This window comes from Synchiropus splendidus, chromosome 2, assembly GCF_027744825.2.
Source record: "Synchiropus splendidus isolate RoL2022-P1 chromosome 2, RoL_Sspl_1.0, whole genome shotgun sequence".
Taxonomy (NCBI): Eukaryota; Metazoa; Chordata; class Actinopteri; order Syngnathiformes; family Callionymidae; genus Synchiropus; species Synchiropus splendidus.
Genome location: NC_071335.1, coordinates 12,637,629 through 12,664,492, shown reverse-complemented (window position 1 = coordinate 12,664,492; position 26,864 = coordinate 12,637,629). Strand labels below are relative to the sequence as shown.

Below are 26,864 nucleotides of genomic sequence, written 5' to 3'. Positions count from 1 at the left end.
GCACAATATTACAGAAAGATATACAGATATACAACCCCTGTACATGCACCAACACTGGCACTGCATTCAAGAGTTTAAGAACATGAGGTTTTATGAGGTTTGTGGCTCCCGTTTTGTGAACATCAATGAAGAATAAATAAATTCTCAACAATTGTCTGATAATTTCAGTATATTAGGGACCTTGTCTTCAGGAGCATTTGATTCCACGTTCAAACTCCAACAGCACAAAATGTTCCATTTTAATGAGCGGAAACAGTCAAAACCCTGGAGCGTAAAGCGTTTATTAGCTCGACAAAATGCTAGCTTCGACAGTATTGTGCTATTCAGTTTCCTAGGTACGCCTGAAGCAAAAACACGTTGCTTCCTGATAAATCTGTATAAAATAGATTTCTTAGTATCAATCCCCCAAAAGACGGATCAGTGGCACAGGTATACAAAGGACTACCACTACTTACTTACAAGATTTACAATGACGTCATGATGTACCTCAAGAACCAGACAAGCTGAAGCAACATTGTTGAAATCGTCCTCAGAAGGCACAGACAGACAAAACGTGAACCATGCAAAATAGAACAGCTTTTGTGCAAGGAGCAAAACTCAAGTTCAAGAAGATCACATAATACAGTCGATTGTTTCGTCGTCGATGGACCTTTTTTTTGACATTTTCTCGGCTGTACACCGGCAGACGGGTCTGAAGTCTAAATTATAAAAATGTACATTCATGGTATTTACAGCATTGAAACGCTACAGAGTCACCGTGGCTGCACTTCAGTGGCCTTTCAACAACTTTTCTTCACCTTATTTTCATTATAGCTCGGCCTGATAGCTCCTTTATTGCTGTGCCATCAGGTGCCACGGAATAAATGGAGGTTTGCTGACATAGCACGATAGGCAAATTATGAACAGTTGAAAAGCACAATAGGGGTCCTACAAACCTGCTTTCCTCGAAACTGCGAGGTAACAACACTGCTCTTTCCCTGTCCTCAGATCAAGCTCCGATTGTTTTCACACCAATAATGCTGGGACATACCTGGGCCGAAGCACTGCTGATGAAAGTGGACTGGTTTAGGTCAGGTTAGCAATACTTAGCTGGTGATTTATGCTGCTGTAAATATCAGTACCATTCCACTTCAGTTTCAACAGTAAACTTCTTCTGCAACACAAAAGACACTTGTCATCTGCGGTCTTAGAATATTGCTTATCACAACAGAATCCAGGGAAGCAGCATTCGTGGTAGTCAAAGACACGCCGTGGTTAAAGCTTTTGCTTGCTAAAGTGCCTTTTGGATCCACTAAGGGCCACTTCCCAGTGAAATACACTCACTGTCTGAATGATTGACACACAACATTTTCTGGAAGACGAGATCAAACAAGGAAACACATTCACTTATTCTCAGTTTCAAACTCAAGCCGTCCAGAAAACTTGCCGCTGGCTTTTTTTTTTTTGATAGACCCACGTGGTCCACACGTACAAGGAGACTCCTATGTTCCTTTTTTTACTTCTGAAAACATTTGAAATATTTGCCCCAAGTGAAGATCTATAGTTTTGCAACCTAAAAACTTGTTTGTTTTTTGGAACATTCAGCAGCCAAAATGATTAGTATCATAGTATAGAATATTACAAGGGAAGTTAGTCAAGTAAGGGTGAGTCACAAAAATATGCATCCAAATTAAAAATTTAAAAATTATTAATGAAATGTATTATGACAATGTATAGATTTAGTTAATGTATTGTTGTCAGTAGAGTTCTTTTTAGTATAACTAGGGACATTATTTCTTTCTGAATTCAATATTGCAGTCTAAGCACACATGATGGCTGTTCAATTGAAGATAGCACAATTTGACTCTATTCCTACGCTTTAAAGCAACACCATGAAAGACTTGCTATCGACGGCCACACCAAGGATAGGCATCTGGACACGTTAGTCTTTTGAGGGTCGGCATGTAGTGTAGGATTCAAATGCGCTTAAAGTAACACTGTAATGAGAACAATCTGTTAGGAGTCTCCTCTTAAAGTATGTGTAGCCCTGGCTTCAGAAATGACTCTTCTCTGACCACCTTTTTGAAACTTCTCAGAATCTTCTCTCTTCACAAAAGACCTCCACAAACACTCTTCTATACTCTGGAATCTCCATGACCAAATGGAGAAATTTCTCCAACATTTTCAAGTGTCTCCCAATGTCCGATTATCCGGTGAACCACTCTGAAATCTCCAGGGATTGTTATTGTCCAGCATGAGCTCACACTGTGGTCCACAAGTTATAACAAACAAACAAAAACCACCTAATAGTGAAGCCCCAGACGTTACTGGCTGAGATTCCCTTTATGTTGAAGTAGCTCCATACTGCATAAAGACAGTCAGGTGGGGCGTGTTCCAGTTGCCTCCAGAGATATCCACAAAAAAACATCAGGAGAGATTCTCAGCTTTCCAGGTTTGGAGTCCCATTCATTCACTGCTAGTTCTTGATCTCCAAAATGGAAGGATTGTGGTCTAAGATTGAAAGAATGATTTTGTCCATGTACTGTCGTAGACGCTGGTTGATCTCCTCCTGCTCCTTTAGGGCCTCCATGAGCTGTGGAAGGAAAAAAAAAAAAATCACTCATTCCAAAATTTTCCCACACATCAGTACTACATCATATTCTGTAGTAGTAGTTCAAAAGTACCTAATACCTAACCTTTATGTTTTTTTTTTTTTTTTTTTTACTAAACAGATTTTCTTAATGAAAGAAGACAGAGAAACAACTAGAAGGGTGTGCAGTCACCTGGTCTCTGGAGGCATTTTCTATCTCAGCAGCCAGCGACTGGGCCTTGGTCTGGGTAGCAAACAGATTCTTTGCTTCATAAAGGCTGAGGCTAAGCAGCTGACCATTCAACTCCTCATTCTGCTCCTTCAAACGCTGGTTTTCCTGAGAGGAAGACATGGAAGGAAGATGTGAATTTCGTGCCTAGAAAGTATTTTCTAAAGCTTAGGACAGGTTGTAGCACTGTAGCCAAGCAATGTTCCTCTAAGTGCGACCACTAGAAAGAAGAGTTATGTGTGTTACAGTGCAATCTGCTCCCCTGCATCGCATGAGGTTAGGAACACTCTGTGATGACTGCACCCTTCACTGCTGAAGGTGAGCTGGATCTTCTACGGTTCAGCATTAGTGAGGGAATTTCAGCACTGACCCAGAGCCTGTTCAATCTAATTCTAATCCATTGTGATTAGTGGTTACCCAGGGAGTCGCACAAGCTACTTATCTTTTTTTTTTTTTTTTTTTTACCATCAGAGCAGGACGAAGCAGAGCCAGGTTCTGGAATTCAGGGGGGAAATATTCCTGGAATGCATTGTGCTGGAGAAACATGCCACACTGAGTTACAGAGACACCAGGAGAATTAATCGTCTCTGGGCTATTTGTAGTTAAAACCATGCATCAAACTCGAGGACTGGGGGCCATATCCGGACCGCCATGTCATTTTAGGTGGACCGTATGAGCTATGAATACTGTACATAAAAACTACAAGTCCAATTTAGAACTAATTTAAGACACACTACAAAAGTCAATATTGTGAGCCACAAAGAAAGGTTGCCAGTCAACAGGGTGCTTTCTTATGGAATATAAAGGGAAATCAGGGCAGGAAAAGGACACTGATATCATCTCAAGTCTAGATTTTTACAACCTCTAAAAGTAGTACTGGTTACAGAATGTTCAATGTATATACGTTTTGTTCCTTTGCGAGAGTGATAGAAGATGTTTATATTTTATGGTGAACACAATGTAATGCTACACCAGACACTTTTAAACGTTTTAAAAAGAGGCTGAACAAAGGCAAATGACAATATTGTGAAGGAAGTGGATGGGGGCATCAAATTCATATTTGGCAGCTCATTTCAAGTCACTTTGTTTATTTTTAAAACTGCAGAAACTGGTCAGGGTTCATGGTCTTCCCATAGTGTTGTTTTGAACACACCTGTTTCAGCCTTTTGATGTCGTAGTCCAGCTCCATCTCCCTTGTTCTGCTGTTGTAGTCCGGCAGACTTGTGGATGAGCTGCGGCTGCGACCCGGCCTCTCTGCCTCAAGCTTAAAGAGCTGCAAATACTCCAGTTCTTTCCTAAGATCCTCGATCAGCTGCACATGAGGGTATAGCACAATGGAAGTCAGAATAATCTGATGAGGTATCATGACACAGTATTGCATTCTTGATGAAACAGTATTCTAATTTTCAAGGGCCAATAGATGTTGCTCTTGGTTTAGAAATTATGTTGTGTTTATTTTCATTTCAACAGTTGTTCAAATCCAAACAGCTAGTGCGATCTGGTGGCCTCTGATGGCATGGACACTGTCTCATGAAACCTCATAAACCCTTAATACTATGTTATGACACATCATCTACTCCTCACTAGTCTGTAGCAAGTGCTTCATACAGCGATACCAAAAACCCAAGGTTACAAATGTCTGAGGCCAAATGAGCTCACCTCCTGCATACCGTCCTTTTCTCTTTGGAATTGTTGCCTGTTCTGCCTCAATTTGTCCATCATCTTCTTGTACAGGTCCATTTCATCTTTCAGTCTCAAACTAGTGTCCTCCAGCTTGTCTGTCATCCTCTGCTTCTCCTGAAAAGGTGAACAAACAAGTTCAAGTCATGTTTTGAAAGGCAAATATCAGTTCAAAGAACTCACTTCGTCCAGCTTCTCTGTCTGTGACTTGAGTCGACACATGTTCATAGTCATCTCGCCATTTTCCTCCTCAAGCTGGTTAACCCTGCGAGCATTGGACCCAGGATGTTATTTAACTTTATATACATAGACAGCACTTCCCTTAGACCTTTTGAGTTAGTCACCAGCAACTCTTCTCCATATGTATAGTTCATTTATTTCAGAAAGAAGAACACACCACAAAGAACACAAAAACATTATGTAGCGGAGCATCCCACACCTGTTGGTCAGTAGTTCAATTTGTGTGTTCTTGTCTCGCTCCATCTTGCCATAGGAATCTCTGTGACGCCTGAGCTCCTCATGCAGACTCTGATCTGCGCGTGTTTCCTGGTCTTTCAGCTGCTCCTCCAGTTCATGAACCCTATAAAACAGATAACATTGTGAATTACTGATTTTGTGTTAAGGAAAGGAATCAAAAATTGAGCAGCAGTTGGAGGAGATAATGCTCAGTTTGAAATGCAGACCTAACCTGTGTACTAGTTGTGTGTTCTCCTGTTTTAATTTGGACTTCAATTCACCATCCAGTAAAATCTCATTTTCCAGCTCTGCCACTTTCTTTTCCAGGGAGCTGACCTGCAGAAACAAGGACAGGCAGCCAAATCAAAGACAGTTTTCATGTTAGCATCTTCAATGTTGACTGTTACAGAAAACCATTCACCACAATTAAAGGGGAGGAAAATATTTGTTTAATCACGAAAACAAAACTGTGTTATCACATTACAGGTCAGACACAAGCAGAGAATCACTATAATTTAATAACGTGCTGTTACTTTGCGGAAGCAATGAAGTTTTAACTGACACTTATTTAAAATGATATTCTACTATATGCTACTGTGGCGAGATTTTGCTTACTTCTCTTGCCGCTGTAAAATCATTATATCAGCTTTCAAATATTTTTATGTCATGTAAAATATAAAGTAAACACAAGTATAGCCGTACATATCGAAACATGAGATCAACAATAAATTATCTCATGTGTTATTGTTTTTATTTTCTATTTGTTTCAGAACGTTTTCCCTAAAAAAAATTATTAATTATTATTATTTATTATTTAATAAATGATGTTACCATTGTAAGGATGAGTTATTTTACTGCATTTTTTATTCTTCTATGTTCCATTTTATGTTATTCAGCTTTTACAATTCATATAACTGTTAAAACCTGTCCAACCTGGAGAGGGGAGGAAAGAGTGGTGACATCATCATTAAAGAGCTATTTCTCTTGATTTGTAGTATAAATTGCATTTGCTTTGTGTTATTGTATCTTTCAGCCGTGCTGGCTTTTCACATGTGATCATTACTAAATACTTTTTACTCTTCTCCATAGTTGGCAATAACAACCAAAGAAGCTGGATCTAACACCAAGTATCATTTAACAATCACGTTTTTGCTTCAAATTGCCGCAATGTTAGTTAGTTGCTCTACTGTAGGTAGAAAACTTTGTCATCCTTCTGCACTTCCCATCAAGAGTTGCAACAGGAAGTGCGCCTCCTCCACCTCACACTACCCTCAGCGTCCACTCTAGTCATACCTACCCTCTTCATTCCATCCTTCATTCCATCCATTTCCCTCAATGGATGTCTCCATCTTCTTCTTCTTCCGAGCACTTCCATTACTAACATTCTAAGGTTAACATGTGTAAAAAAGGATTTGATCCTAACAGAGCCTCTGATCTAGACAATCAATTTCTACTTCGTGAATAGCCAAAATAAAAACCTAATAGTTTATGCTCAACACTCCACAAGTCCGCTAACATATGGCCATTCACATCCGTGTTACCTTCTCGTTGATGTCTATATCACATGAATCGATGCTGTCCCTGAACAGATCCTCTGTACTGCCATTGCTGCTGCTCAAGTTGCTGTTGTGGAGCAGTTGCCTGTTCAAAGAAAAAAAAAAACATTGTTTCAACGATGATAAATTGGCTTTGATCTGCAACAAAATTGCTGGATCTTAAACACACAATCCACAGTTGGTCTCTACCGAACTAGTATTTGACCGTGAAGATTCTTGTCAGGCATCACATGACCAAACATAGTTGTTGAAGTTGTTATTCCGGCTGCGATGAGACAAAAGATTGAATCTTCTCCGCATCAGTGCAACTAACAATTCTACTCAGTGAACACATGAGTCAAAGTGACACAAAGAGACAGAACAATAAAGTGAACCAAGTAATCCCAGCGAGCAGAACATCGAAACCGCGAAGGAGCCAAAGCTTATATTGAATACATATATCAGGCCCGACAGTGTCACCATAACTCAGCTGCTGTGGGTGCAAACAGAACCAAAATATCTGGTGCACTGTAAACCAGCACAACTTTTTCAGAAGCTCCACTCAAGAAGAGGAAACACATTATTCATTATTTCAGTTCTGCTCGGTGTAACCCAGATTCCCTTGAATGACCTTTAATAATTAACTCATACAGTACAACGCTCAGGCAGCTGAGTGATAAGGGAGCATGTCTATGTCAACAAATACAGCAAACATGCACACCAAGGTATATGGTCACTGATCACTCAGTAGATACACAAACATATACTGGATCTTAACCCCCTTTATATCCACCAACTGCAACCTTAAATCAAATTTGTAACAACTGAATTCTTTCTACCTCTGGAGAAGTGGTGCATTTCCACATATTTAAAAAAGTGGCACTGCGAATATTACTATTTTGTACAAATAGTAATAACGCTTGATATGTTGTGTTTGAAATATGGCTGTCAAAGTACATACATGAAGAATATTTCATGCAGCATCATGGTTAATCTGATAGATTTTTTTAATGCAACGCTGCTGTACAGAAGCCCCATTTCCACCAGATGCCTCTGGTCTGTCTTAGCAGGGGATATAAAAAGCTTCTATATTCCAGCTGCACCATGATACGTTTGACTACAGTGTAATTAGAGGGCAGTTCCAAATGATTAAAATTCAGGACAACTTCCTCTTTCTCTCCTGAGTTTCTCTGGATGCCTGACTAAAAACCACCAGCAACATTGAGTGTAGAATTGATAGAAGTGCGCAGGGCTGAAAAACTGTAGCAACATGGCAAGATAAAACAGTCCAAATTTTCAGGCACCAACTGTCCTTTTATTTACAGGGACACGCCAAAAACCACAATAACCTTTCGTCGCCTTCCATCATTGCTCGGTTGCAGCTCTCTGAACACACCCAATGGTGCGTTCAAATATGTCTGATTGTTCTGTCAACACTAACTCCAGTTTCAGGGAAAGGTTTTCTGAAATGTACATTAATATTCAAGTTCCAAGGTCATAATGCATTATTCACAGCAATTCAATTATGTTACATACACATAAAAATGAAAGAAAAATATAAAGTCTTTCATGCTTAAGGCGCCCCTGGATAATTGATAACTTCACCATAAGAGCAATGGTTTAGACATGAATGTGAAAAATCAAACGCACACTACAGAAGACTGTTGGCGACCATAATGTGTGAACAACTCCCTGCTTCTTTTCAGACAGTGGGGATGATGAAAAGACTAACCCATACAGCAGTTATCGTGAGGAACTAACAGGCTGATCTGAAGGCCAACTCCTTCAAATTCACAGGAAAAACACTCGTAGATGACAATGATATGAGCAAAGAAAAAAACAATTAAACCAAACTAAGTTATAGGCAACACAGACGCGAGGCAAACAATGAAACACGTTCCTACCTTCCAAAGGCAGTGCTGGATATTTTCCTGCTTGGGCTGCAGAAAAAGACAAAGATGCAAATCTAATGAGCATCAATGGCCAAAGGAAATAAAACAAAAGTTAATGTGAAGCACAGTGACTTGAGGGGTTTCTACATATCTATGTTTTTAATCTGGTCAAAACTCAAGATCTGGAGGAGGTAGGAGTGGGAGGCGTGGGGATTTGATATTTTCACGGTGTCTTATCAGGTGAGAGGAAAGAAAAGAAGCTCAATAATAAACAATCAGATCAAGTCACGTCTATGTCACTCATCTGTAGACAATGCTATATAACACAAACATGTTAACACTATATACACCAAATATTTTTCGTTACAAAAGTTTGACAACAAATCCTTAAAGCAGATAGACTTTTTCAAACAGCAGTTGGCTCAAAAACACTTCAACACTTCACACACGTCGTGAATTATTTATCATGAAAGCAGAAAGCGTTGATCTGCCCCTTTCAAAAGCTTTTTTCCACCAATGCCTGTCATCTGTGCTGTTCATTTACCAAGTCAGCACTTATTCCGCTGACAGGCTGTTGACCGCAGACGGTGTATACCATAATAGCCACAATCATTGAAGTCGTGAGCAAGAGTGACTGGCTCGTTCAGGAATCAATAGTGTGTATGTTTAATGGGGATGCAAGCGCCTATTACATTCCTTCAGACTTGCTGAGAACAACAGCACATTCGACTGCTTTAAAAGATACCCACAATCATAATGTTGCCTTCTCTATTTAATAATAGCACATGAGGCCTAATTATTAAGGGTGTTGTTGGGAAATTCATTATCCAATTTGAGCTTGCGAACAACACCCAGATGATGAGGCCACACTGCCACCCACCACACAAGAGCGTAACATAACATTGTACCTGTTTGCCCGGAGGTTTTTGAGTCGAGCCTCCAGATCATTGAGAAGGTTGACCTTTTTGCTGCACTGAGAACAGTACACATCCATTTGCTCTGCGTTGTTGTGGTGCTTCAGCCTCCGAGGAGTCTGACCCGCACTGGGAACAGACACAGAGCGTACAATACACATTCCAGGAGCAGTTGTTCATACAAATATGACAGTGTTTTGTGTAAATTTAGGTAGCAAAACCAAAGCACTTGAAAGCATACATAGACAATGTTGACTTTGCACTGCCATGCAGTATATTGTGTATATTGTAATGTTCTGACATGGCAGTACCTATTACTGAGCTAAATATTTGGTACAGCCGAACGGCAACTACTTTTACTCTGCATATAATTCTCTGACTCAGCCTCACTCAGGGACTTTTGTCTGCTTGGTATGCAGAGAACGAACGCGCAGCAATACTGCCAGTGTATCGGTGAGAAGTCTTAATCCTCTTAAGCACAGGTCGCTGATGAATATTAAGGAGGACCAGGAGAAAAAGCCTGAGAGATATACTTTCAATGTCCTCATGACTTTCTGCCACGAAAACTTAGAACACACCAAATCAAGAAGGCCTCAGATTTGAATATGACAACAATTACCAATCCCAATTAAAGATATCATTACAGAGATTTAAGATGTTGCTAGTGCCATTGGCTTATAAATCACAATTGGTGCATGAGCAATTATGCAGAGTCATGTGAATCCTCCCTAGCCACACCTGTCCTCTTCATGTCCTCCTTTACTGGTTCTCCTACTTTTACCTGGCATCACCCATTCGTCATCATTTAATAGTTGCTATTTTCCATTACTTAACAGCTCTTTTGATTTAGAAAACAATAAATCCTATTGATGTGGCTCAACATTAATTTAATAAAAAACAATTTTCAAAAAATTGCTGGTTGCAGCAGATGTCAAGGGGAACAAAAAAGTCTATACAGAATTGAATGTTTTCCATATTTTGATCTGATCATTACAACAAACAGTGAAAACTTGAGATTTTGAAAGCACTCGCCATGTGTTCTTTAGTATTAAGACAGACACTTGCTTGAATTGGCCTAACTCTGCACGATGGTATGTTCTACCTACAGTATCTGGAGGTGGTGGGTGTCATTATTTTGGAGGTTTAAAAAAGTAATTAATACAAATGGCAGCACCTCAATATTAATGAAGTTTACAATTGTAAATGGTTGTTTCAGTTTCATCTTGTTTTATACAAAGGATTTTTGCTCAACTCTGGGACATCCAATGTCATTGGGTCCATAAGCATTAACCTTCCAAGGATCCCAGTTAACTCCAAAATCATGTTAATTGATTGAAATATAATCATTCATTTTTATTAAAGAGACAATGCATTATGAATGAACATCCTCCTCCTCCATATGAGTCTCAAATAATCAAATATTATCACTTTATTGTTGTTATATATCTTACATTACAAAACAAAATTCTGTATTCATAACGTTAGTTTCAGTGAACACAAGTTAAGACGTGAAGTAAAATGCATATGCATGTGTTCCTACCTCGAGGGAACAGACGAGCCAAGGTCAGAGTAGCCGTTGGTTCGTGTCTCTTCGTCAGGTGAGGGGCTGCTGGTGGAGTAGTCCGGTTCCTCTCCTTCTCCGTAGTCCTCAAACTGTTCCTCGTTTAAAGAAGCAGACGAACGTGTTGATAGGTCTGACGTCACAGAGATGCTGGTGGGGTGACACCTTAAAAACACAAAGAGGATGCAGAAATGAACCACACGAAAAAAAACAAAATCACAAGAAAATTTGATTTCATAATCCATTTCTTTGCATTATATTTCTGAAATTGCAGTATATAAGCAGTGCTTGTGGTCTGTTGTAGTCGGCACCAAGTGAAAATTATGATACAAATTGGACCTGCCTGGTCTTTTTAAAGCACATGGAAACATTACTGCATGTTAGTCTAGACAGAACCATGTCGGAGCAAACAGCAGGAAGCCATGTGTTTAGATGCACACTTGCCTGTTTGCCGTTTCAGCAAAGTAAAGTAAAAGATGCTTTTCAGTGTCATCTGGACTGTTATGACTCACAATGTTTGGTGTATATTAAAGACTGTCTCATGTATAAAAGGATGTCTCAGATCTTACTTGTCATTGGAGAAGAAGAGATCCCCTAGAGCGTCCTCCCGGTCCCCTGGTCGAGGAAGCCCCTCTGACGTGTCTGATCCCTGTGTACTCTCAACAGCGCTGTCTCTGTCAGACTCCCGCTCCCTGCTGCTGTCTATCACGTCCTCCTCAGACTCCTCCACCTCTCCTGGGAACAGCTGACACTCAGGGACTAGGTCAGGATAGGCCCTTGTGCACATGATGTCCACAGAAGCCCACTCCTCCTCACTGCCCTGAGAACGACAAGACTAACTTAATATTCAGGTTTCCATAGGGAAAATGGTTTAGCTTTCCACAAAACTTGTATCAAGTGTAAAGCATGTTAAGAAAGGATTAGCGTGGGGATTGGTCTTGCTGAGGAACAAAGGGGGATCTGTCTGGCTCTTGGGCTTAAAGCCGGAAAGGTCAAATGTGATTTCACTCGTCACCTGTTTTGGCCTATGCTGTGTTTAAGAGAATGAAAGCAACCATTTGTCTCAACAGCTGAAACACACAGCCACATGATGGCAATGTCAGTGAAGAGGTGATTGATGGTGTGTCAAATTGTTTTTAGTGGCCGATGGGGCAGCAACAATGCAAATTACATAAAAATGCACAAGAATTTTAGCATAGTATAATGAACAGCTCCCGGCCAACATAGGGAACTTATCAAAACAGCAGAGAGAGTCATTGTTTTCAAAAGCCCAGCAGGTAAACTGGCAACTGTCCACCTACATGTCATGAGTTGAAGAGCAAATACAATGTTTCTTTTATGTTTTAAATAGCTCACAGTAATTATATGGGCAGATCTACAATCACCCTGAATTTATTTAATCTAGTATTTTCAGATCTTGGGAATGTTATTTGCCATGACTTGTGCTTGCTCTTATTATCTGCCTCCTGACGTTTGCACTACATCAAACACTGGCCTACTGTGAAGAAAAAAACTTGCTGCTCAACCTTTCAAGTTGATAAAGAGAGTTTTTAAATTGAATCAACAGGGGGGCTGTCACGACACCACAAAGCAAAGGATCGGGGCTCCTATGCATTCCTTTCTTAGAACTGTCTCGCTAATTCCCACCAGCCAAATATTTCAAGTTCAGCCACCGTCTGATCAGAACTACTTCAAAGTGAACAAAACCAAAGGGTGAGAAATGTTTCAGGAGGAGCTGAGAAATTAGAAATGAGGGCCAGGCATCGATATCAGCAGATTTCATGTACAACTGTGTCGGAATCAAAACTGTTCCCATTAAAAATTCTGAATAATCAAGAAACATTATGTATATAAAAAAAAAGATCCTTAAAAGGGTGATGCAAGCAAAAGCAATCACTGACATCTCTTTCCCCTGCAATAATTTTGCGCAGATATTATATTAAAAAAGACGCTAATAAGATTCATAAAGAGCATTTTATGGTTTGGCACCAGTGTTCAAACATATGGAATTATTCCCATGATTATTCCTCATATTTGTTTTCTAAATTCTGGATTTGGTGCTTCAGTATGAGTTGTGGTCATGAACAACTGTCTTTACAGACATCAGGTGCAGGTAAATCTGTAGCAGGGAATGTTCTTCATGTTAGCTTAAGCTTAGGCTGAGAGAAAGACAATTCTGCAGGACAGAGAGGCAGTGTAGAGCTGCAAGAGCCACAGGCACTTTTTTTGCAGGATGAAAAAAAACGCACATTCACTGCAGAGTAGAAATAGAAATTCAAACAACTTGAGGGCAACCCGTCTTCTCACTGAGAAGGCTACCGACATGGGTAGGCTTCTTTCTACTTAGCTATGTTCCGGTAATGTAGAGTTCATGACATTTTCATTTAAAGACATTAACAGGTGTGTACGCAACAGTTGTATGGTCTTTTAAAATAGGAATTAGCCAGGGTTTCTGCTACGTGTAAATGGTGATGGCGCACCAAGCCTTCAGAGTAATTATCTCTTTTTTTAAGAAGAAATCCCATGTGACCAAACAATATCACAATGAAGTGGAAACACAATGCATCATAGTTGGTGTGGATGGCAACAGATTGGAGAGATGATTTGAAAAGTAGCATTTATATTGTCGCCAATTCAACAAACGTCAAAAACCTCTGCTTCCTTCTCTTTCTGTTGGATCTTGATTGGCCGCTTTCCATTCTGTGTTGGGGGCTGGCTGCCATGGTTTCAGTAATCCTGACGGTGAAGGTATGAATGATCAACAAAGTTGGTTCTGTTGAATGATAAATGAAACATAAATACAAATTCACTGCAGTGTCGCATTTAGTGAGTTCCTGAGACGCGCGTTGATGATGTCATGAGAGCAATATCACACGTGGTGTTGATGTAAACAAGCTCTTTGGCTTTGGGTGAAGCAAGTTCAGAGAACAAGGGGCAACTGGTGACGTCTTCTGTACTCTGCAGTGATAATAGCACAGCTGAGCTGCAAATTTGGGGAGTCGACTGCAAAACATGAATACTGAGGCCAGAATGATAGGGTTCCCAAACTCAGCCACAGCCAGCTGGAGAGGATATGTGTCAAAGCAGATGGCGGAGAGAAGCAAAATTCGAAACACATCAGTAGGGCAAAACAATTGGGGGTTTAGTTACAATCTCAAAACTAGAAACAAATTATGAATGTTTCCCTCAATTTTTTCCTTTTTTTAAATTAGTGTCGCTATTTCCTTAACCTGTAAACCCACGTGGCATATACATTTTATTTATTAGATATCTATAAATTGCATAGATTTTACCACTCACGGTTGTGGAGCTCAATGACCAAGCAGTTATTGCTTCTAGACAATATGGTTCAAATAAATAGGGCTGTAGTGCTTTGTTAGCATGACCCTGTTCTTGTTCCTCAAAAACTATTGACAAATGGCTGAAATTTTTGCTGATACTGCTCACAACTTCCTCAACTTCAGTGCACTCACCCGCACATCTTTACAAAGTTGGTCATCAGCTGGCGCCAGCATTTGACCCAGTTACCACAACAGAGCATTGAACTCTTCAGCAACACAACATGATTTACAGTTTTTATGGAAACAAAATGTTATCAAATTTGTGAATGAAGACCATTTACTTTTGCTAAGGATGTTTGGGTTGAATTTATGTGTCAGTTATCAATCAGAGGAACTAAACTTCCTGTTACTCTCAGAAATATTACATTTGAAATCTGATAAATGATAATTGAAATTGGATTCAAGCATTACAAACATCATAAACTGAGATACTAACACTAATGTAGACACTATCTGATCATCATTAGCTCCATGTTGGAGACTTTTAATTTCAACCCTCCACCGTGTTGTTTAGTGAATGAATTAAAGGACAGTGGACAAAGATGTCGGGTGAGTTTCAAGCTGAGGGCATCATGTTAGTGCTGATCAAATCATTACTCTGCTTCATGGCTCAGTGGGGAATGATGTCAATGGTAATGGACTTCTCGCTGTATTGATTAAAATGTCACAGAAGAGACACATTGGATTTTAACTTGACAGTTCATTCTGGACATAAAAACTAGGTGGATGAAAGCCACACTTTGCGCCTTTCCAAATTGTGTCCGGACAGAATAAGTTAAAAAGTAGTTCTCTTACTTTGGACATGGGAATACATGTTATCAAATCAATACATGCGAAGAAAATGCTGCAAGGTCAAAGGAAATGTGTTAGTCTGTGTCGGAAGAGCGGTCTCAAATTTTCAACATTAATTCTTAGGATCCACCATGATGAAGTTTTGATGAACTGTGCCTCGGAGGGTGCAATAATCCAAAGAGAGGTGATTTAAAGGCCGGATGATGCGAAGAGAAAGAGATAAAAAGCATAGAAAGCGTGTGATGACAGACAGAGCTGGAGAGACTCGGCTTGAAAATGCACTCAACAGATCAGACACTTTCCCTCCTTTCTGTCTGTGTTTGTAGCTCTGCTGCTCTTGTCCTCTCTGAAGAATCTGGAGTGATACAAATATGCACACAAAAGGTGTCATACTGATTCTGCTTTGATTTTTCGCTTCAAACTCAAAGGCCTTCTGTGTCATGCAGAACACAGACTAACTCAATTTACATTCAACAAGGTAAAGAAGATGAAATATCACAATTTCACGGGAAAGCTGAAGGAGCCTCATCAAGCTCAAGAAACAAACCAGCAAGAAACCAAGAATTTGGATGCTGCTTACCAAAGCTGTGGCACCACTGATGGGATACGGACACATGAAACAGGGGCTCCATCATGAACAGAAATTCACTATGCTATGCTTTTGGATTCAAACGATTCCTACGCATTTCATTGTAATGAATGACAGCTGACCTCCAAGTCTAGAACCGTGAGGTTCAAATAGTGTGGTCAAAAGAGCTTCCACTTGAAATAAATAGATTCAACCGCTAGTAAATAAAAGAACCAGATGTGACAGACATTGGTCACACTGAGGAAAACTTCATCACCCTCCATGTGTAAGAATTCACTTCAAACTTGGGTGTCAGTAAGGTGAACTGCATCAACTGTTTTGAACATTGTCGTGCACACCTTTTCATGTAACAAACAAAAGCATGTCACAGTTTGTGCTTTTTTATACATAAACACAAAAGGAAAGTCCTACTGATCAACAACAGAAGTTTTGTGCCAACACCAGACGTGGGAGATTAAATACATTTGGGTAAGCGGGGAGTGGTGCGTCTGTCTGCTGTGACGTGTTTAATGACAAGACATAGCAGCAGACTTCGTGTATCACAACCACATCAGTTTAAATGTGGTGAATTGACACATTCACACCAGCTGAAACACATTCAGTTTAGACTTCTCTTAAGTCAGGGAAACGCTTCGGTTATCTAGTTCTGAAAATTTACAATATTATATTACCTGAAAATAAACAGACTGTAGGCTTGAGCAATGTAATGTAATGTTCTTTTCTTTAGCAGCTTTTCCACTCATTCCATCAATGGCAAAGATTATAAAATGAAAACACACTAAACAAACGAACACAAATGAATAAAAATAAATCTGTATGATGGAGACACAAAGGTTTCATGAAACACTTCAAAGATCAAGAGCGGAAGTTGAATTGCTGTTCTATCTTGGTTTTATAGTCCCTGAAGGCAGCAGCTCTCTGCTTTGGTCTGTTCCCGTAGTTGAAGACAGGCTAGTTACACATGCACACAGTCATAGAACACATACAGAGTGAGGTAGTGAGTCATAGTTCACTGGAACAAGCTAGGTTTGACCAAACGCACAACTCCCAGAAGCAACTCACAACAGACCCTGTTATGACAAAACTTTAATTGATGGTCTTTGTTTCAGTATGTTTATTTCTGTTCCGTTTCACACACAGCCGTTTTTCTTTTTCAGACAAATATAGAAACACTATATCTTTCCACCCCTCTTAGTTACAAACACACTACGCACTTCATGCCGTGTCCCAAGGGAAACCAGGTAGCTACTTGGATTACCAGGAATGTTTTGGGGACAAAGGACAATATGGGGAGGGACAGGAGCCAGACACTAATCTGTTTGTGGCTTACTTAAAAAAAAAACGAAAAACCAGTAAAAGGAAGCATTTAAAGAAATTCAATGTTGATGTGTGGAAATACTGACATCACATTTTTGGATTAACCATCTCAATAAAGTACTATCAGGAAGAAAGCCAGTCGGGAAACAGCAGAGTCAGCAAGGAAACCCGAAAAATGAGTCAATACAAATGTTTGCCTGTACATCTGTGGGTGTGTACCAGCCGTTAAACAAGGTGAACTTGAAATTCCTCACATTAGGCGATGTTTTTCATTTGAGTTCCCTTTGAGATCAAGTCACCGTATGACCGCTTACAAGAACCAAATGGCACAAAACACAACACAAGTGATTAACAGGAGAGGTCGCTGTTAAATAAACAATCATTAAGCACCTTTTTAAACCTCTTACAGGAACGATATACAGGTTCATATTCTCATTCAGTCTCATGAATATGATTTGAGTGAGTCAGCAGGTGTGTTTGCGTTAGGACACTTGTCCTCAGGGTGTCAACTGTCTGTTGCACCTCTTCAATGTTTAACAGCTTACACCTGCTTCCTTAACAACATGAACATCAGTTCCACAGAAAAACAGTTGAAGTCACAACACAGCTCGCAGTTAAAACAAAAGGGATACTGTCTAAAATATGATCATATATCATGTATTGGCAGTTATTCATAACTACAAATGTGTTTGTAGACTCATAAATAGCATTACTCCCCACAGAGTACATTGGTTTTCTAGATCAGTCACTTGTTTTTTTTCCCCCAAACGTTTTTCTCTTTGAGCTTTCTTATTTATTTCTATTAACTACAGCTAATTTAGTAAGCAAGCAACTGTGGTCATGAATCTCAAAGTGGTACTTATGCAAGAGCAATGACAAAAGACTGGGGATTAGATTAGTCCATTCGTGATAACCAACCAGCCTTAATATGTTTGCTGCGCAGAGGTGAAGGGTGAATCAGCAACGTTTCACAAGGAGGATCCCCAGTAATCCACGGCCTTAACTGCGTGATACTCCGACACTATCCAAGTGCCATTCATTCCTAGAATCTGATGTCCTACCGCCCGCTTGGTCATTGTCCCTTAGGTGCCCCTCTACTGCGTTCCAATGAAAAGTGAAAAAAAAAGTCACTGGGTTTATCAAACAAAGTGTGTTTGTCTGATCTGACCGCTAGACTTGCGCAGATCTATTGACGGGCGGCATTTCAGTGTCATTAGCAGCAGACCCACAGGAGGAGGTCCAGCTTCTTTGTCAGCAGAATTCTGACGCGATTTCAAGCAAGAAAAAAGCCAAGACACAAAAATACAGTGAAAAGAATTCACGCACTCGTGAGAGAAGGAGTGACAGTTTTAACTACAGATTAGCCTCCATTCAGGCCGCACAGCTCAGCACTATACTGATAATCTAGTTATTCTCGTCCTAGTGTACACACCGTGCAAAGTTACACTGTTACCTCATAGTTTTATGTAGTCAATAATCTGTCATCAAAGGCAGCACCGGGTTTCAGGAGCTCGCCATTATAGTCACATAAAAAGTCTTACAAAATGATTTTCGACACCAGTTCCTGTTTGACTGAAGAAAAGTTAATCTCATTATGTAATGTCCAGTCCAGAACAGGAGTATTCAAAACCACCTGACGTCATTTGTTGCTATTGAGACTCTTACACAACAAACAAAACTCACCTCACCTTTCTATTCTCGGACCATCAATTAGGTATGTAACTCTGTCTGAGCATTGTTAACATACACCGACACAACACATACAGCAGGTCTCACATTGGTTGTTTTTATTACATCTACTGCATTGTGAGGAACAGTGCTTCAAAACAGTAGTGCACTTCTCATTTTTTAGAAGCTGACGACTCTAGTAACGTATGTTGAAATCTTCCTGTTATTTCCACACAAGCAGGCTCTAATGTTAACAGCCGTGGCTGGACGTCCACATCCAGCAACACCATCAACTCTGACTGTGCCTGTCAACAAATGTTGACAGGACTGTTTGTCTTCGTAAGCACAGATCGTGTGAGTGTGTGTTCCAGTGTGGAGGGATGACACCTGCAGCCGAGTAGCAGCTCGGGTGATAGGTGGGATGCGCGCGCGCGCGCACACACACACATGAGGACACAAACTTAGGAACAATGGACTCTGCACTGCCATTCACCACCCCTCCACCCCCATGAGCAGCACTCCCACGACTCACTAGGCTTCACCCCAGTGTACAACTAACTCTACGCTTTACTGTCTCCCGGGCCCAGGCTGTTCCGTGTCCTCCTTCTGTCAAGTAGTCTTACATCAGCCCCGTATTGCAGCCGGTCGGGTGCATGCTTACCCCGTTCACTAGTGAGGGGAGTCCATATTTGACAGAGCTCCTCTTTCCGCCAGAAAAGCGCTCATCCACCGTAGTCATCCACCCTGTGTATGGACCAGGAGTGGCTCTGCTCTCCGCACACAAACAGGTGTTCCCTCGAGGAGAAGGAAGCACTCAGAGCAGTCCAAAGGGTCGGAAGGAGCCGGTCTCTTTTAACCCCGGTGTGCTCATTTTTTTGGCCAGTCGGAGGAAAAAACTGCCAGTCACACTTACACACACAGACAAACACAAGCGCGGACTCCAGCCTCACTCGCTTCCCTCTCTGCCTGACTGGTCCACCGGCTGACTGGCATTCACTCAATCCACGGCCCATCTTCCCTCCCCCTCGTGGACCGTTGCTGAGCAACTGGCTTTATGTGGGCGTGGCTTCGGTTAGTCATGACATTGCTGCACTCAGTGCTCTTGGCTGCCGCCTACTCAGGCTATATTTGCATATGAAGCCCGGCCTGCCTCTGTCTGCCCGGACCGTAGAAGAGTCGAGCGCTTGTGTGGGCTGCGAAAAAAAGGGGGAGGAGGAGGAGAAGGATGGAAGTGACAGTTGACACTCAAACAAAAACAGTTTGTCTACAATGAGGCAGCAAATTTCACAATTATCAGTGAAGACAAAGAGTCATTTCACCACGAAGTGTAAATGTGCAAATCGCTGTTGAATTTATCAATGAATTATAAGACAACCATCTCATGTTCTGCTTTTATTTTGGTTTTATGCTGGAGGCCCTCTTCCTGTTTTCACCTGCTGAGAGCGTCGCACCTGCTAATGGCACACACCTGGAGCTGATTCCTTGCGATAAAACACCTGTTCAAAACCCCTGCTGCGTTGTGTTTTCTACTGACTCTGAGCTCATTTCTGTCCGCTCTTTATTGCTTGCTTTTCTCAGTGCGTAATGGGTGACCACTACTCTACTTTCTATTGTATATTATTGATCTCTGCATCTCACCACAGTTAAGTGTCTGATGTTGTGTGTATTTTGTGTTTATGGACTTGAAATCCACAGGCGGGTGTTTTACCGCTATGTGATTCCTAGTGTTCTGATTCCAGGAGTCCCTTGATTCTTCTGTCTGTCTTTTCTGTGACTTTGTAAATTAATAAATTAACTCCTTGTTGTCAAGTCGCTTTGCTGTCACGGTTACCACTCGCACTTGGGCCTGTGCACTCATTGTCCCTGACAGCCTGAATTCTTAAAATGAAAAGTGGCGTTTTGTGTGCCATTCCAGCTCAAAACAAAAACAATGGTTTTGTATAATCGATCAAGCTCATACAGTATGCTTTGTGCAAAGAATCAGGATTGTGAAGTTACCCACAGAATTATCCAGCTGTTACGATTTCGAGTCTTTGCTGGGTTGTGACCAAGGCTGCCAAAAAAAAAAAAAAATCTGAAAAGGGAATCACAAGATTTACATGGGCACTGATTAATGGATGACCAACTAAACTATGCACATTTAATTTTTTTTCCCACTCCACGCAGTGGCTTTTCACCTTTTAGCAGTTGCACTTTCTCTTCGCAGGATCCTACATCCTACTGTAGTTGTGTAAAGAGTGTCACACAAAGTGCACAAAAAAGGGTCACATGCTGCGATGGCTGGCAAAGGATAAATGTCAGCTCGAGTCATAGCAAATGGAAACATTTGGGAGCAACATAGTCCAGAAATTGTTCTAGAATATGAAAGGTTTTAGGTTAGAAAATTAGATAAAGGGATATACCATGGTGTTGTGTTGTCATGGGTAAGATCTTTTAAAATGACCTTATCAATGGGCAGTTATGCAACAAAGGCAATGATATTTTAAGGACAAAAATAAAAAGCAGTTGGTTTAAAGAGAAATACAGTTGTTTATTTCACAAAAGCAGGATTTATTTGCAAACTTGAAGTCAAAACTTGGAAACAGTTATGTTGCAGGAGCAGCTGTCAACATGTGTTCCATTGACAGCCTTAGGAACGTATGAATCAGTTACATTTCTTTCATGAGAGAAGATACCAATCAAATATGAAGCTATGTTTACGATTCAGTTATGGAACTTGAAGAATTTTATTCATTCAATATTTATTGCCCAATAAATACTAATTTAGAGCGAGCCGATGACAGAGCAGAGCCTCACTTACATCACAGTCAAAGGTCCAAATCAGATATGATTGAAGGGGCACAGGTGAACAATGAGTGCAGATAAGCACTATATCTAAATAAACCATGTCTAGGGAATGTCTGTCTAGTTTGAAAGCACTTTTTTTTTCTTTTTAATGTCACTCAGAAAGCCTGCAGTTGGCTCACAGTAGGAACTATAGCAAAGCTGTGGCTGTTGCAGAGTTCTGTCATTCTGAAAATCCAGCATGACATTCAGCATACATGTAGTTACTGCAGTTAGTCTGACTGTACTTGGATGAGATCGGGACCTGAAGGTTTAACCAGAGATGTTTAAACTGTAGCAAGCAAGTTCATCTTGTGCTCACTGAGATTGTTTTCAAAACTGTTTAAACTAGACTTTAACCTGCACATGCAAGCACACACACTCCCGCATGCATGTTTGTATTTCTATCCTTTGTGAGGTTGCCATCATGCTTTCCCTAGTCTATCACCATAAACCTGTTATTATAATGACCCAGTTATTTTGAAGTGTTCATCCTCAAATTGATGTTTAACCTTGTGGAGACGTTGTAGGGTCCAGCCATGCGGTCCTCACAAGGATAGGGTTCGTCAAGAGTTGGTCCCCACAAAGTAGTATGCTTTGTTTTGTGCATCATTCCAAGACAGTAGTCTTCCAAATGGGGGCATGCATGAATATGTTGCATTAAGAATAGATAAATAAGGAAGGGATGAGGGGTGGGAGGAGGACAGAAGTGGCAGCCATGGTGATTTAGTTTCTTCAAATGAAAACAATTATTGCTGCTGTAAATTGTTGTGCCTCTGTTTTTAAGCACTCAGCATTCAGTGCTCCATATCTGGTTCCACTAAGTGGACTAAGCTGCTGCTGGCAGTAGTTGATAAAAGTTGAGCCAGAACTTAATCCCCCCAAAATAACCAAGAATAAGTTAGCAAACACATTACGGCCATGCTCCCCCTCCTTCTCTTTCCTGCACAGAGGCTTTTGACATAGGTGTGTATCCAATGACAACCAGAGCATGGCTATGCCAGAGAGAGCTGCTTGAGTCCTGATACTTGAACCGTGAGCCCTTGTGTTGAAAGAGGGTGAAGAAAAGAGGGGGTGTTGATGAGGAGGATGAAGGACGATCAGATATGATTCAAAGGGTGGGGAGCCAATGAAACCTAATTATGTGGAATGGAATGCGCTGCGTCCAGTGCCCTCTCTCCTTCCACTTTCCATCTTGCTCTCTTTCTTCCTCACCTCTCAAAGCCACTGGCAGCGGCTCAACCAATGCTGGACCACTATTTGTTTATGTGCAATTTGTAAGAGGGTGAGCGCCTTTCCTCTTTCAAAGTAACCATTAACAATTCTATTCATTCTGACTCGCCCCACTTGGACATTCAGTAGTGGAACTTCCTCCACACTCAGCCAATAAACTTTTTTTTCAGCAAGTAAAAGATGTGTTTAATTAACCTGAATAGAATTGTAAAAGAATTCTTTCAAAGAGGGAAGATGCAGGTCATGGTCGCCCCTAGATGAATATGAGGGGAAATTGGGTAACTCATGTCACAATTTCTTAAAGAAATAAAACTGAATCTATGACTCCAAGATGAACATTAAGTTGGGCTGTGGGGATTCTCCAAACAGCTCATGCTGTTGGCAGTACAGCAGAACAAATGGTAGGTGGATGGAAGTGCAGCTGTACAGTGTGAGGGCGAGAAACCCAAGGAATACGAAAGAAAAGGAGGCACCGGCTTGCAGGATATAGCTGAGGATTCTCCCCGGGGAAGGTGTGAAATTCTTCAAATGTGCAGACTTTGCAAAGTCACTGCACTTCCAGATTCTTTTTTAAAAAAAAAAGACGACAATTACAGACTAACTGAAAGGTACAAAAGTATTTTGATGATAGGTGTAGCATGTGTACAAATCTGTTCACCAAATTGATGTTTAGGTACATGCATGGACAAAATAAAAGTAAAAGTTATTGCGCCCTAAACACATGAGTGGCAATGAAAGGTAGGGAACTATAAATATAAAGACTTATTTTTCAGGACCACAGTGATCTAACTTGTTATCAAACAGCGGTTAAAATGAACAATATTTATGACAACTGAATTTCATCGTAATTCATAACCCTTTATCATTAAAATTTTTTATGTTAATACATTGTAATAATTCAATCAGAAAGGTCACTCCGACAGTCTAGACAATGGCACCAAGCAAACGACAGGCTTAACTTCCTACAGCAGTAACAAGGGGAAACCAGGTTAGTAGGTTGGAGGTGCCCTTGGGCAGCACCGAACTGTGGAGGTATTCATTTCCATTCATGTGTGCAGACTGCAATATTTTACACAGAGAGCACCACATTTTTAAATCTACCAGTGTGTTTGATTACTTTCTTGCAGATGACAATCACAAACGTAAAGGTGTAGCGCAGACCAGGGCGAAGTGTGGGCCTGATGCCTATATTTTCGTGGTCCTTTTGACATCAGACTAAAACTATAACCGATATGTTGTAATTTTTCTGCTTTTTTTGTTCTTTCTCTTTTAGTCACCACTACTTTAGCAGTAAATATAGCATGTTCTTGTTTGAAGACTATAATATTCTTCTTTTCATTGGCCATTTTGTGTGTTTTTCTTGTTCTTCATTGAAGGAATATTGAAAATATATTTAGAAATAAATTGCCTTTTTATCATGAACGCCTGGTCCATAGTTATGTTGATTTATATTCAAATTAAATGCATATAAAATGAAATATTTCAATATGTTTCATGGCATATTTTCACTTGTTAATATCCTTACTTGCATTTAACATTTTTAGGTTTTGTCCTTGTTCCTCAAGTATATATTTTGGATATTTTTCTGTCATGTTTTGTAGCCATCACTCTCTTTCTTTTGATGATGGCTCCTCCGAACAGCTACAGTTTCTAATGTGGCCCTTTAGGAAATTTAATCGCCCACCTCTGGTGTAGAGGGCCTCAAGGTATTTATAGGAGTTGGGTTGACCTGGTGAAGTGACCCATGGAAGACAGGAAGTGACTGTGTGTCTATACAATTAGTTATTTGAATCAATACTTCTCCATTTCAAGCAGTCATTGCTGTGCCTTGAATTTGAAACTCGAATGTCTAAACTTGTCAAGAGCTTATCTCACACCGCTAGATTATGCCACTGTGGAGCAAACACAAATGCAATGATGAAGTTTGATATTCTTAGGTAAGAAAAATGATTTGCCCAGGTTACATTTTCAACAGCGTTGATTTGTCTGTCTGTTTTTAAAATGACAGGAAAAGTTATAGATGGGGTTTGATGATATTTTCAGGCAGTATGTGAATTCGGCATCCAGGAATTATTTGTCATCATTATTGCCGGTTGCCCTGACGGGGACTCATTTTCCTGTTGATATATTTGCTTATCCTTATTTCTTATTTCCTATTCACACACTGCTATTGTACAGAGGTTAAGTCAGGACACACGAACCACGGTTACATGACGGCTCAGGAAACCAAAATATTGTGTTAGATCATAGTTGAGATCAGTTGAGATCGGATTGGGTTGTGTGCAGCTGGGCTAGCTTCTGCTGAACTACTCCTCTGACGTATGTGTAACTTGATGCAGCAGTGGTCCTCAGTCTTTGCCGATGTTTGCGGCGAACACCTAACAAACCTGATATCACCTGTGTTCTCACTTGCGACGACAATCTGCAGGTGTGTAGATTTGTTTTGAACCACATTCACTCTGGTTTTAGATTGTTAGTTCTTACAGGAGGATTTGTTGGTTTAAGGAAACAACATTACCGTCACAGAAAGTCAGGGCTCATAGAAGCTCCTTGTTAGTTATTTACATACTCCTCACTCCCACATAAGCCAATAAATATATATTTATTTAGATTTCACATTCCTAATATTCCTAAATCAACAATTAGAAAAAAATATTTGGGGTGGACTGAGGCTGCTTTTCGAGCTAGTACTGTTATTTCACACTTACTTTTTAATAATATTTGTGTGAAATTATAAACAAGCCATTTAAATGCACAAGAAGTTTCAACCTCAAATGGCATTGATGTTAGAGCGAGTCGTGATGAGAGAGAGGGAGAGCGAGCGCAAGAGAGAGAGGAGAAAGCAACGATCCAGAACTGAGTTTGTGTGACAGCTTCTCTATTCAGTCAACACTACCAGCGACCTAATTATGCTCACAGAAAGAGAACAAGGAGAAAAAGTAAAAACAAAGGCATAAAAACAAAACAAAAAGGAAAGGTGCTGAGCAGAGTATTGAGAATGTAGGTGTTGTTTTACTTTAAAGTACTTTAAATGGAAGTTTAAATTGTATTTGTGACAACTCAATGTTTTTTTCTTTTTTTTTTGAAAATTGCTCTATATATTTTTTGGAATTTGAAAGAGGTTTTCCTCCTTTTTGACTGTAAATTCAGAGAAGCAATAAAGGAACAGAACAGACATTGTTCAGCAAGCCATCACACAGGAAGAGGAATGGAGAGTGAGGTGGAAAGAAAAGGGGAAGTTAATTAGACGGAGACAAACGGCAGAGTGAGGGCATGCGAGGGCTGCATTGGAAGGACCGGACATTTCAGGAGTCATGTCACAAAAACCCGATCAACAGGAAGTAAAAAATTGTAACTCATCAAATAAGATTGTTTCCCCTTACAGCAGCCTGTTCGTCAATGAAGAGACAGCTACGTAAACATCTGTAGTTGCACTATCAAGGTCATTAGAGTGTTTTTTTCCAAGTTTTTCAATAGCGCCAATATTTTTTTATTAAATCATTGAAGGACTACACCAAAATAGCACATCCATTAAAACCAAAACACCTTGACCTTGAATCTTCTTCAGATTTCTCACACGACATACCTCATCAAGCTGTACTGTCGGTGATCATGTATTTTTCTTTATTAAAACAAACCCCACAACAGTGGGAATTGTTTATGGTGAATTTGCAAACAGGCTTAACGTCGTTCCTTTGATGCGGCCAGCCAGCAGCAGTGGAGGGTAGAGCGAGAGACAGTAGTCCAGCCAAATTCTGGACAAGGTCATTTGCCCTTCCAGCATAACTCAATAATGAGCAGTATCAGAAAATAGCAGCCTCCTCTGCAACTCTGAAAGAGCTGTCAATTCACAAGGCAAATATATATTGGTTTGAAAATTATTTATTAGCGGGACCACTCATCCGTGAATGTTTTTATATGTACTGTAAAAAAATAAAGAAGTACAACAGCAGTGACATGAAGAAAGAGCCGACAGGGAATTCGCCTGTCCATGCACAGTTGTTTGAACTCAAAATTCACATAGTATGTTTTTTAAGAGGGCAACTTCTCAGGGCTTCTAAACTAAATATGACATCCGATTCATTAGACGGTATGTATTTGCACACAGCTCTAACATGCCCTTTCAGACATCAGAAAGTGTGGTTGACTCCTCCTGTCTGGGAAAGACAGATTCTGTCTTGTCTCTTAATATCGTCTGATTCTTACTTCAGATTTTCAGCAGAATCTGAGGCAATTCCTGATGAAAAACTCAGTTTATATTAGGC

General features: G+C 40.3%; 1 protein-coding gene across 4 annotated transcripts; it reads right to left on the bottom strand.

Annotated features, from left to right (window-relative positions):
- Window positions 1-162: 162 nt before the first annotated feature.
- Window positions 163-19,541, bottom strand: LOC128754157 (rab11 family-interacting protein 4B-like). Of its 4 annotated transcripts, XM_053856576.1 has the most exons (15): window positions 19,205-19,541; window positions 13,489-13,609; window positions 11,406-11,656; window positions 10,816-11,001; window positions 9,270-9,404; window positions 8,374-8,409; window positions 6,476-6,575; window positions 5,167-5,270; window positions 4,918-5,058; window positions 4,662-4,743; window positions 4,458-4,595; window positions 3,952-4,110; window positions 3,264-3,332; window positions 2,763-2,906; window positions 164-2,572 (listed from the first exon to the last, which is right to left on the bottom strand). In XM_053856576.1, the coding sequence occupies exons 3-15, from the start codon at window positions 11,621-11,623 to the stop codon at window positions 2,456-2,458; spliced, it is 1,629 nt and encodes a 542-aa protein (XP_053712551.1). In that variant the 5' UTR covers window positions 11,624-11,656; window positions 13,489-13,609; window positions 19,205-19,541; the 3' UTR covers window positions 164-2,455. The 4 variants fall into 4 exon arrangements, with proteins under 4 accessions (XP_053712548.1, XP_053712551.1, XP_053712549.1 ...); XM_053856573.1 differs by lacking the exon at window positions 13,489-13,609 and having other exon boundaries at window positions 163-2,572; window positions 11,406-11,671; XM_053856574.1 differs by lacking the exon at window positions 13,489-13,609.
- Between the last annotated feature and the right edge of the window lie 7,323 nt (window positions 19,542-26,864).

Excerpts from the sequence above, each read along its gene's own strand:
- LOC128754157 (XM_053856573.1), bottom strand. The coding sequence starts at position 19,282 with ATGACTACGGTGGATGAGCGCTTTTCTGGCGGAAAGAGGAGCTCTGTC. Across the intron at positions 4,744-4,917 it reads ATTGAACTACTGACCAACAG|GGTTAACCAGCTTGAGGAGG; the intron begins GTGTGGGATGCT and ends CAATGCTCGCAG. Across the intron at positions 3,333-3,951 it reads ACATCAAAAGGCTGAAACAG|CACAATGCATTCCAGGAATA; the intron begins GTGTGTTCAAAA and ends ATGTTTCTCCAG.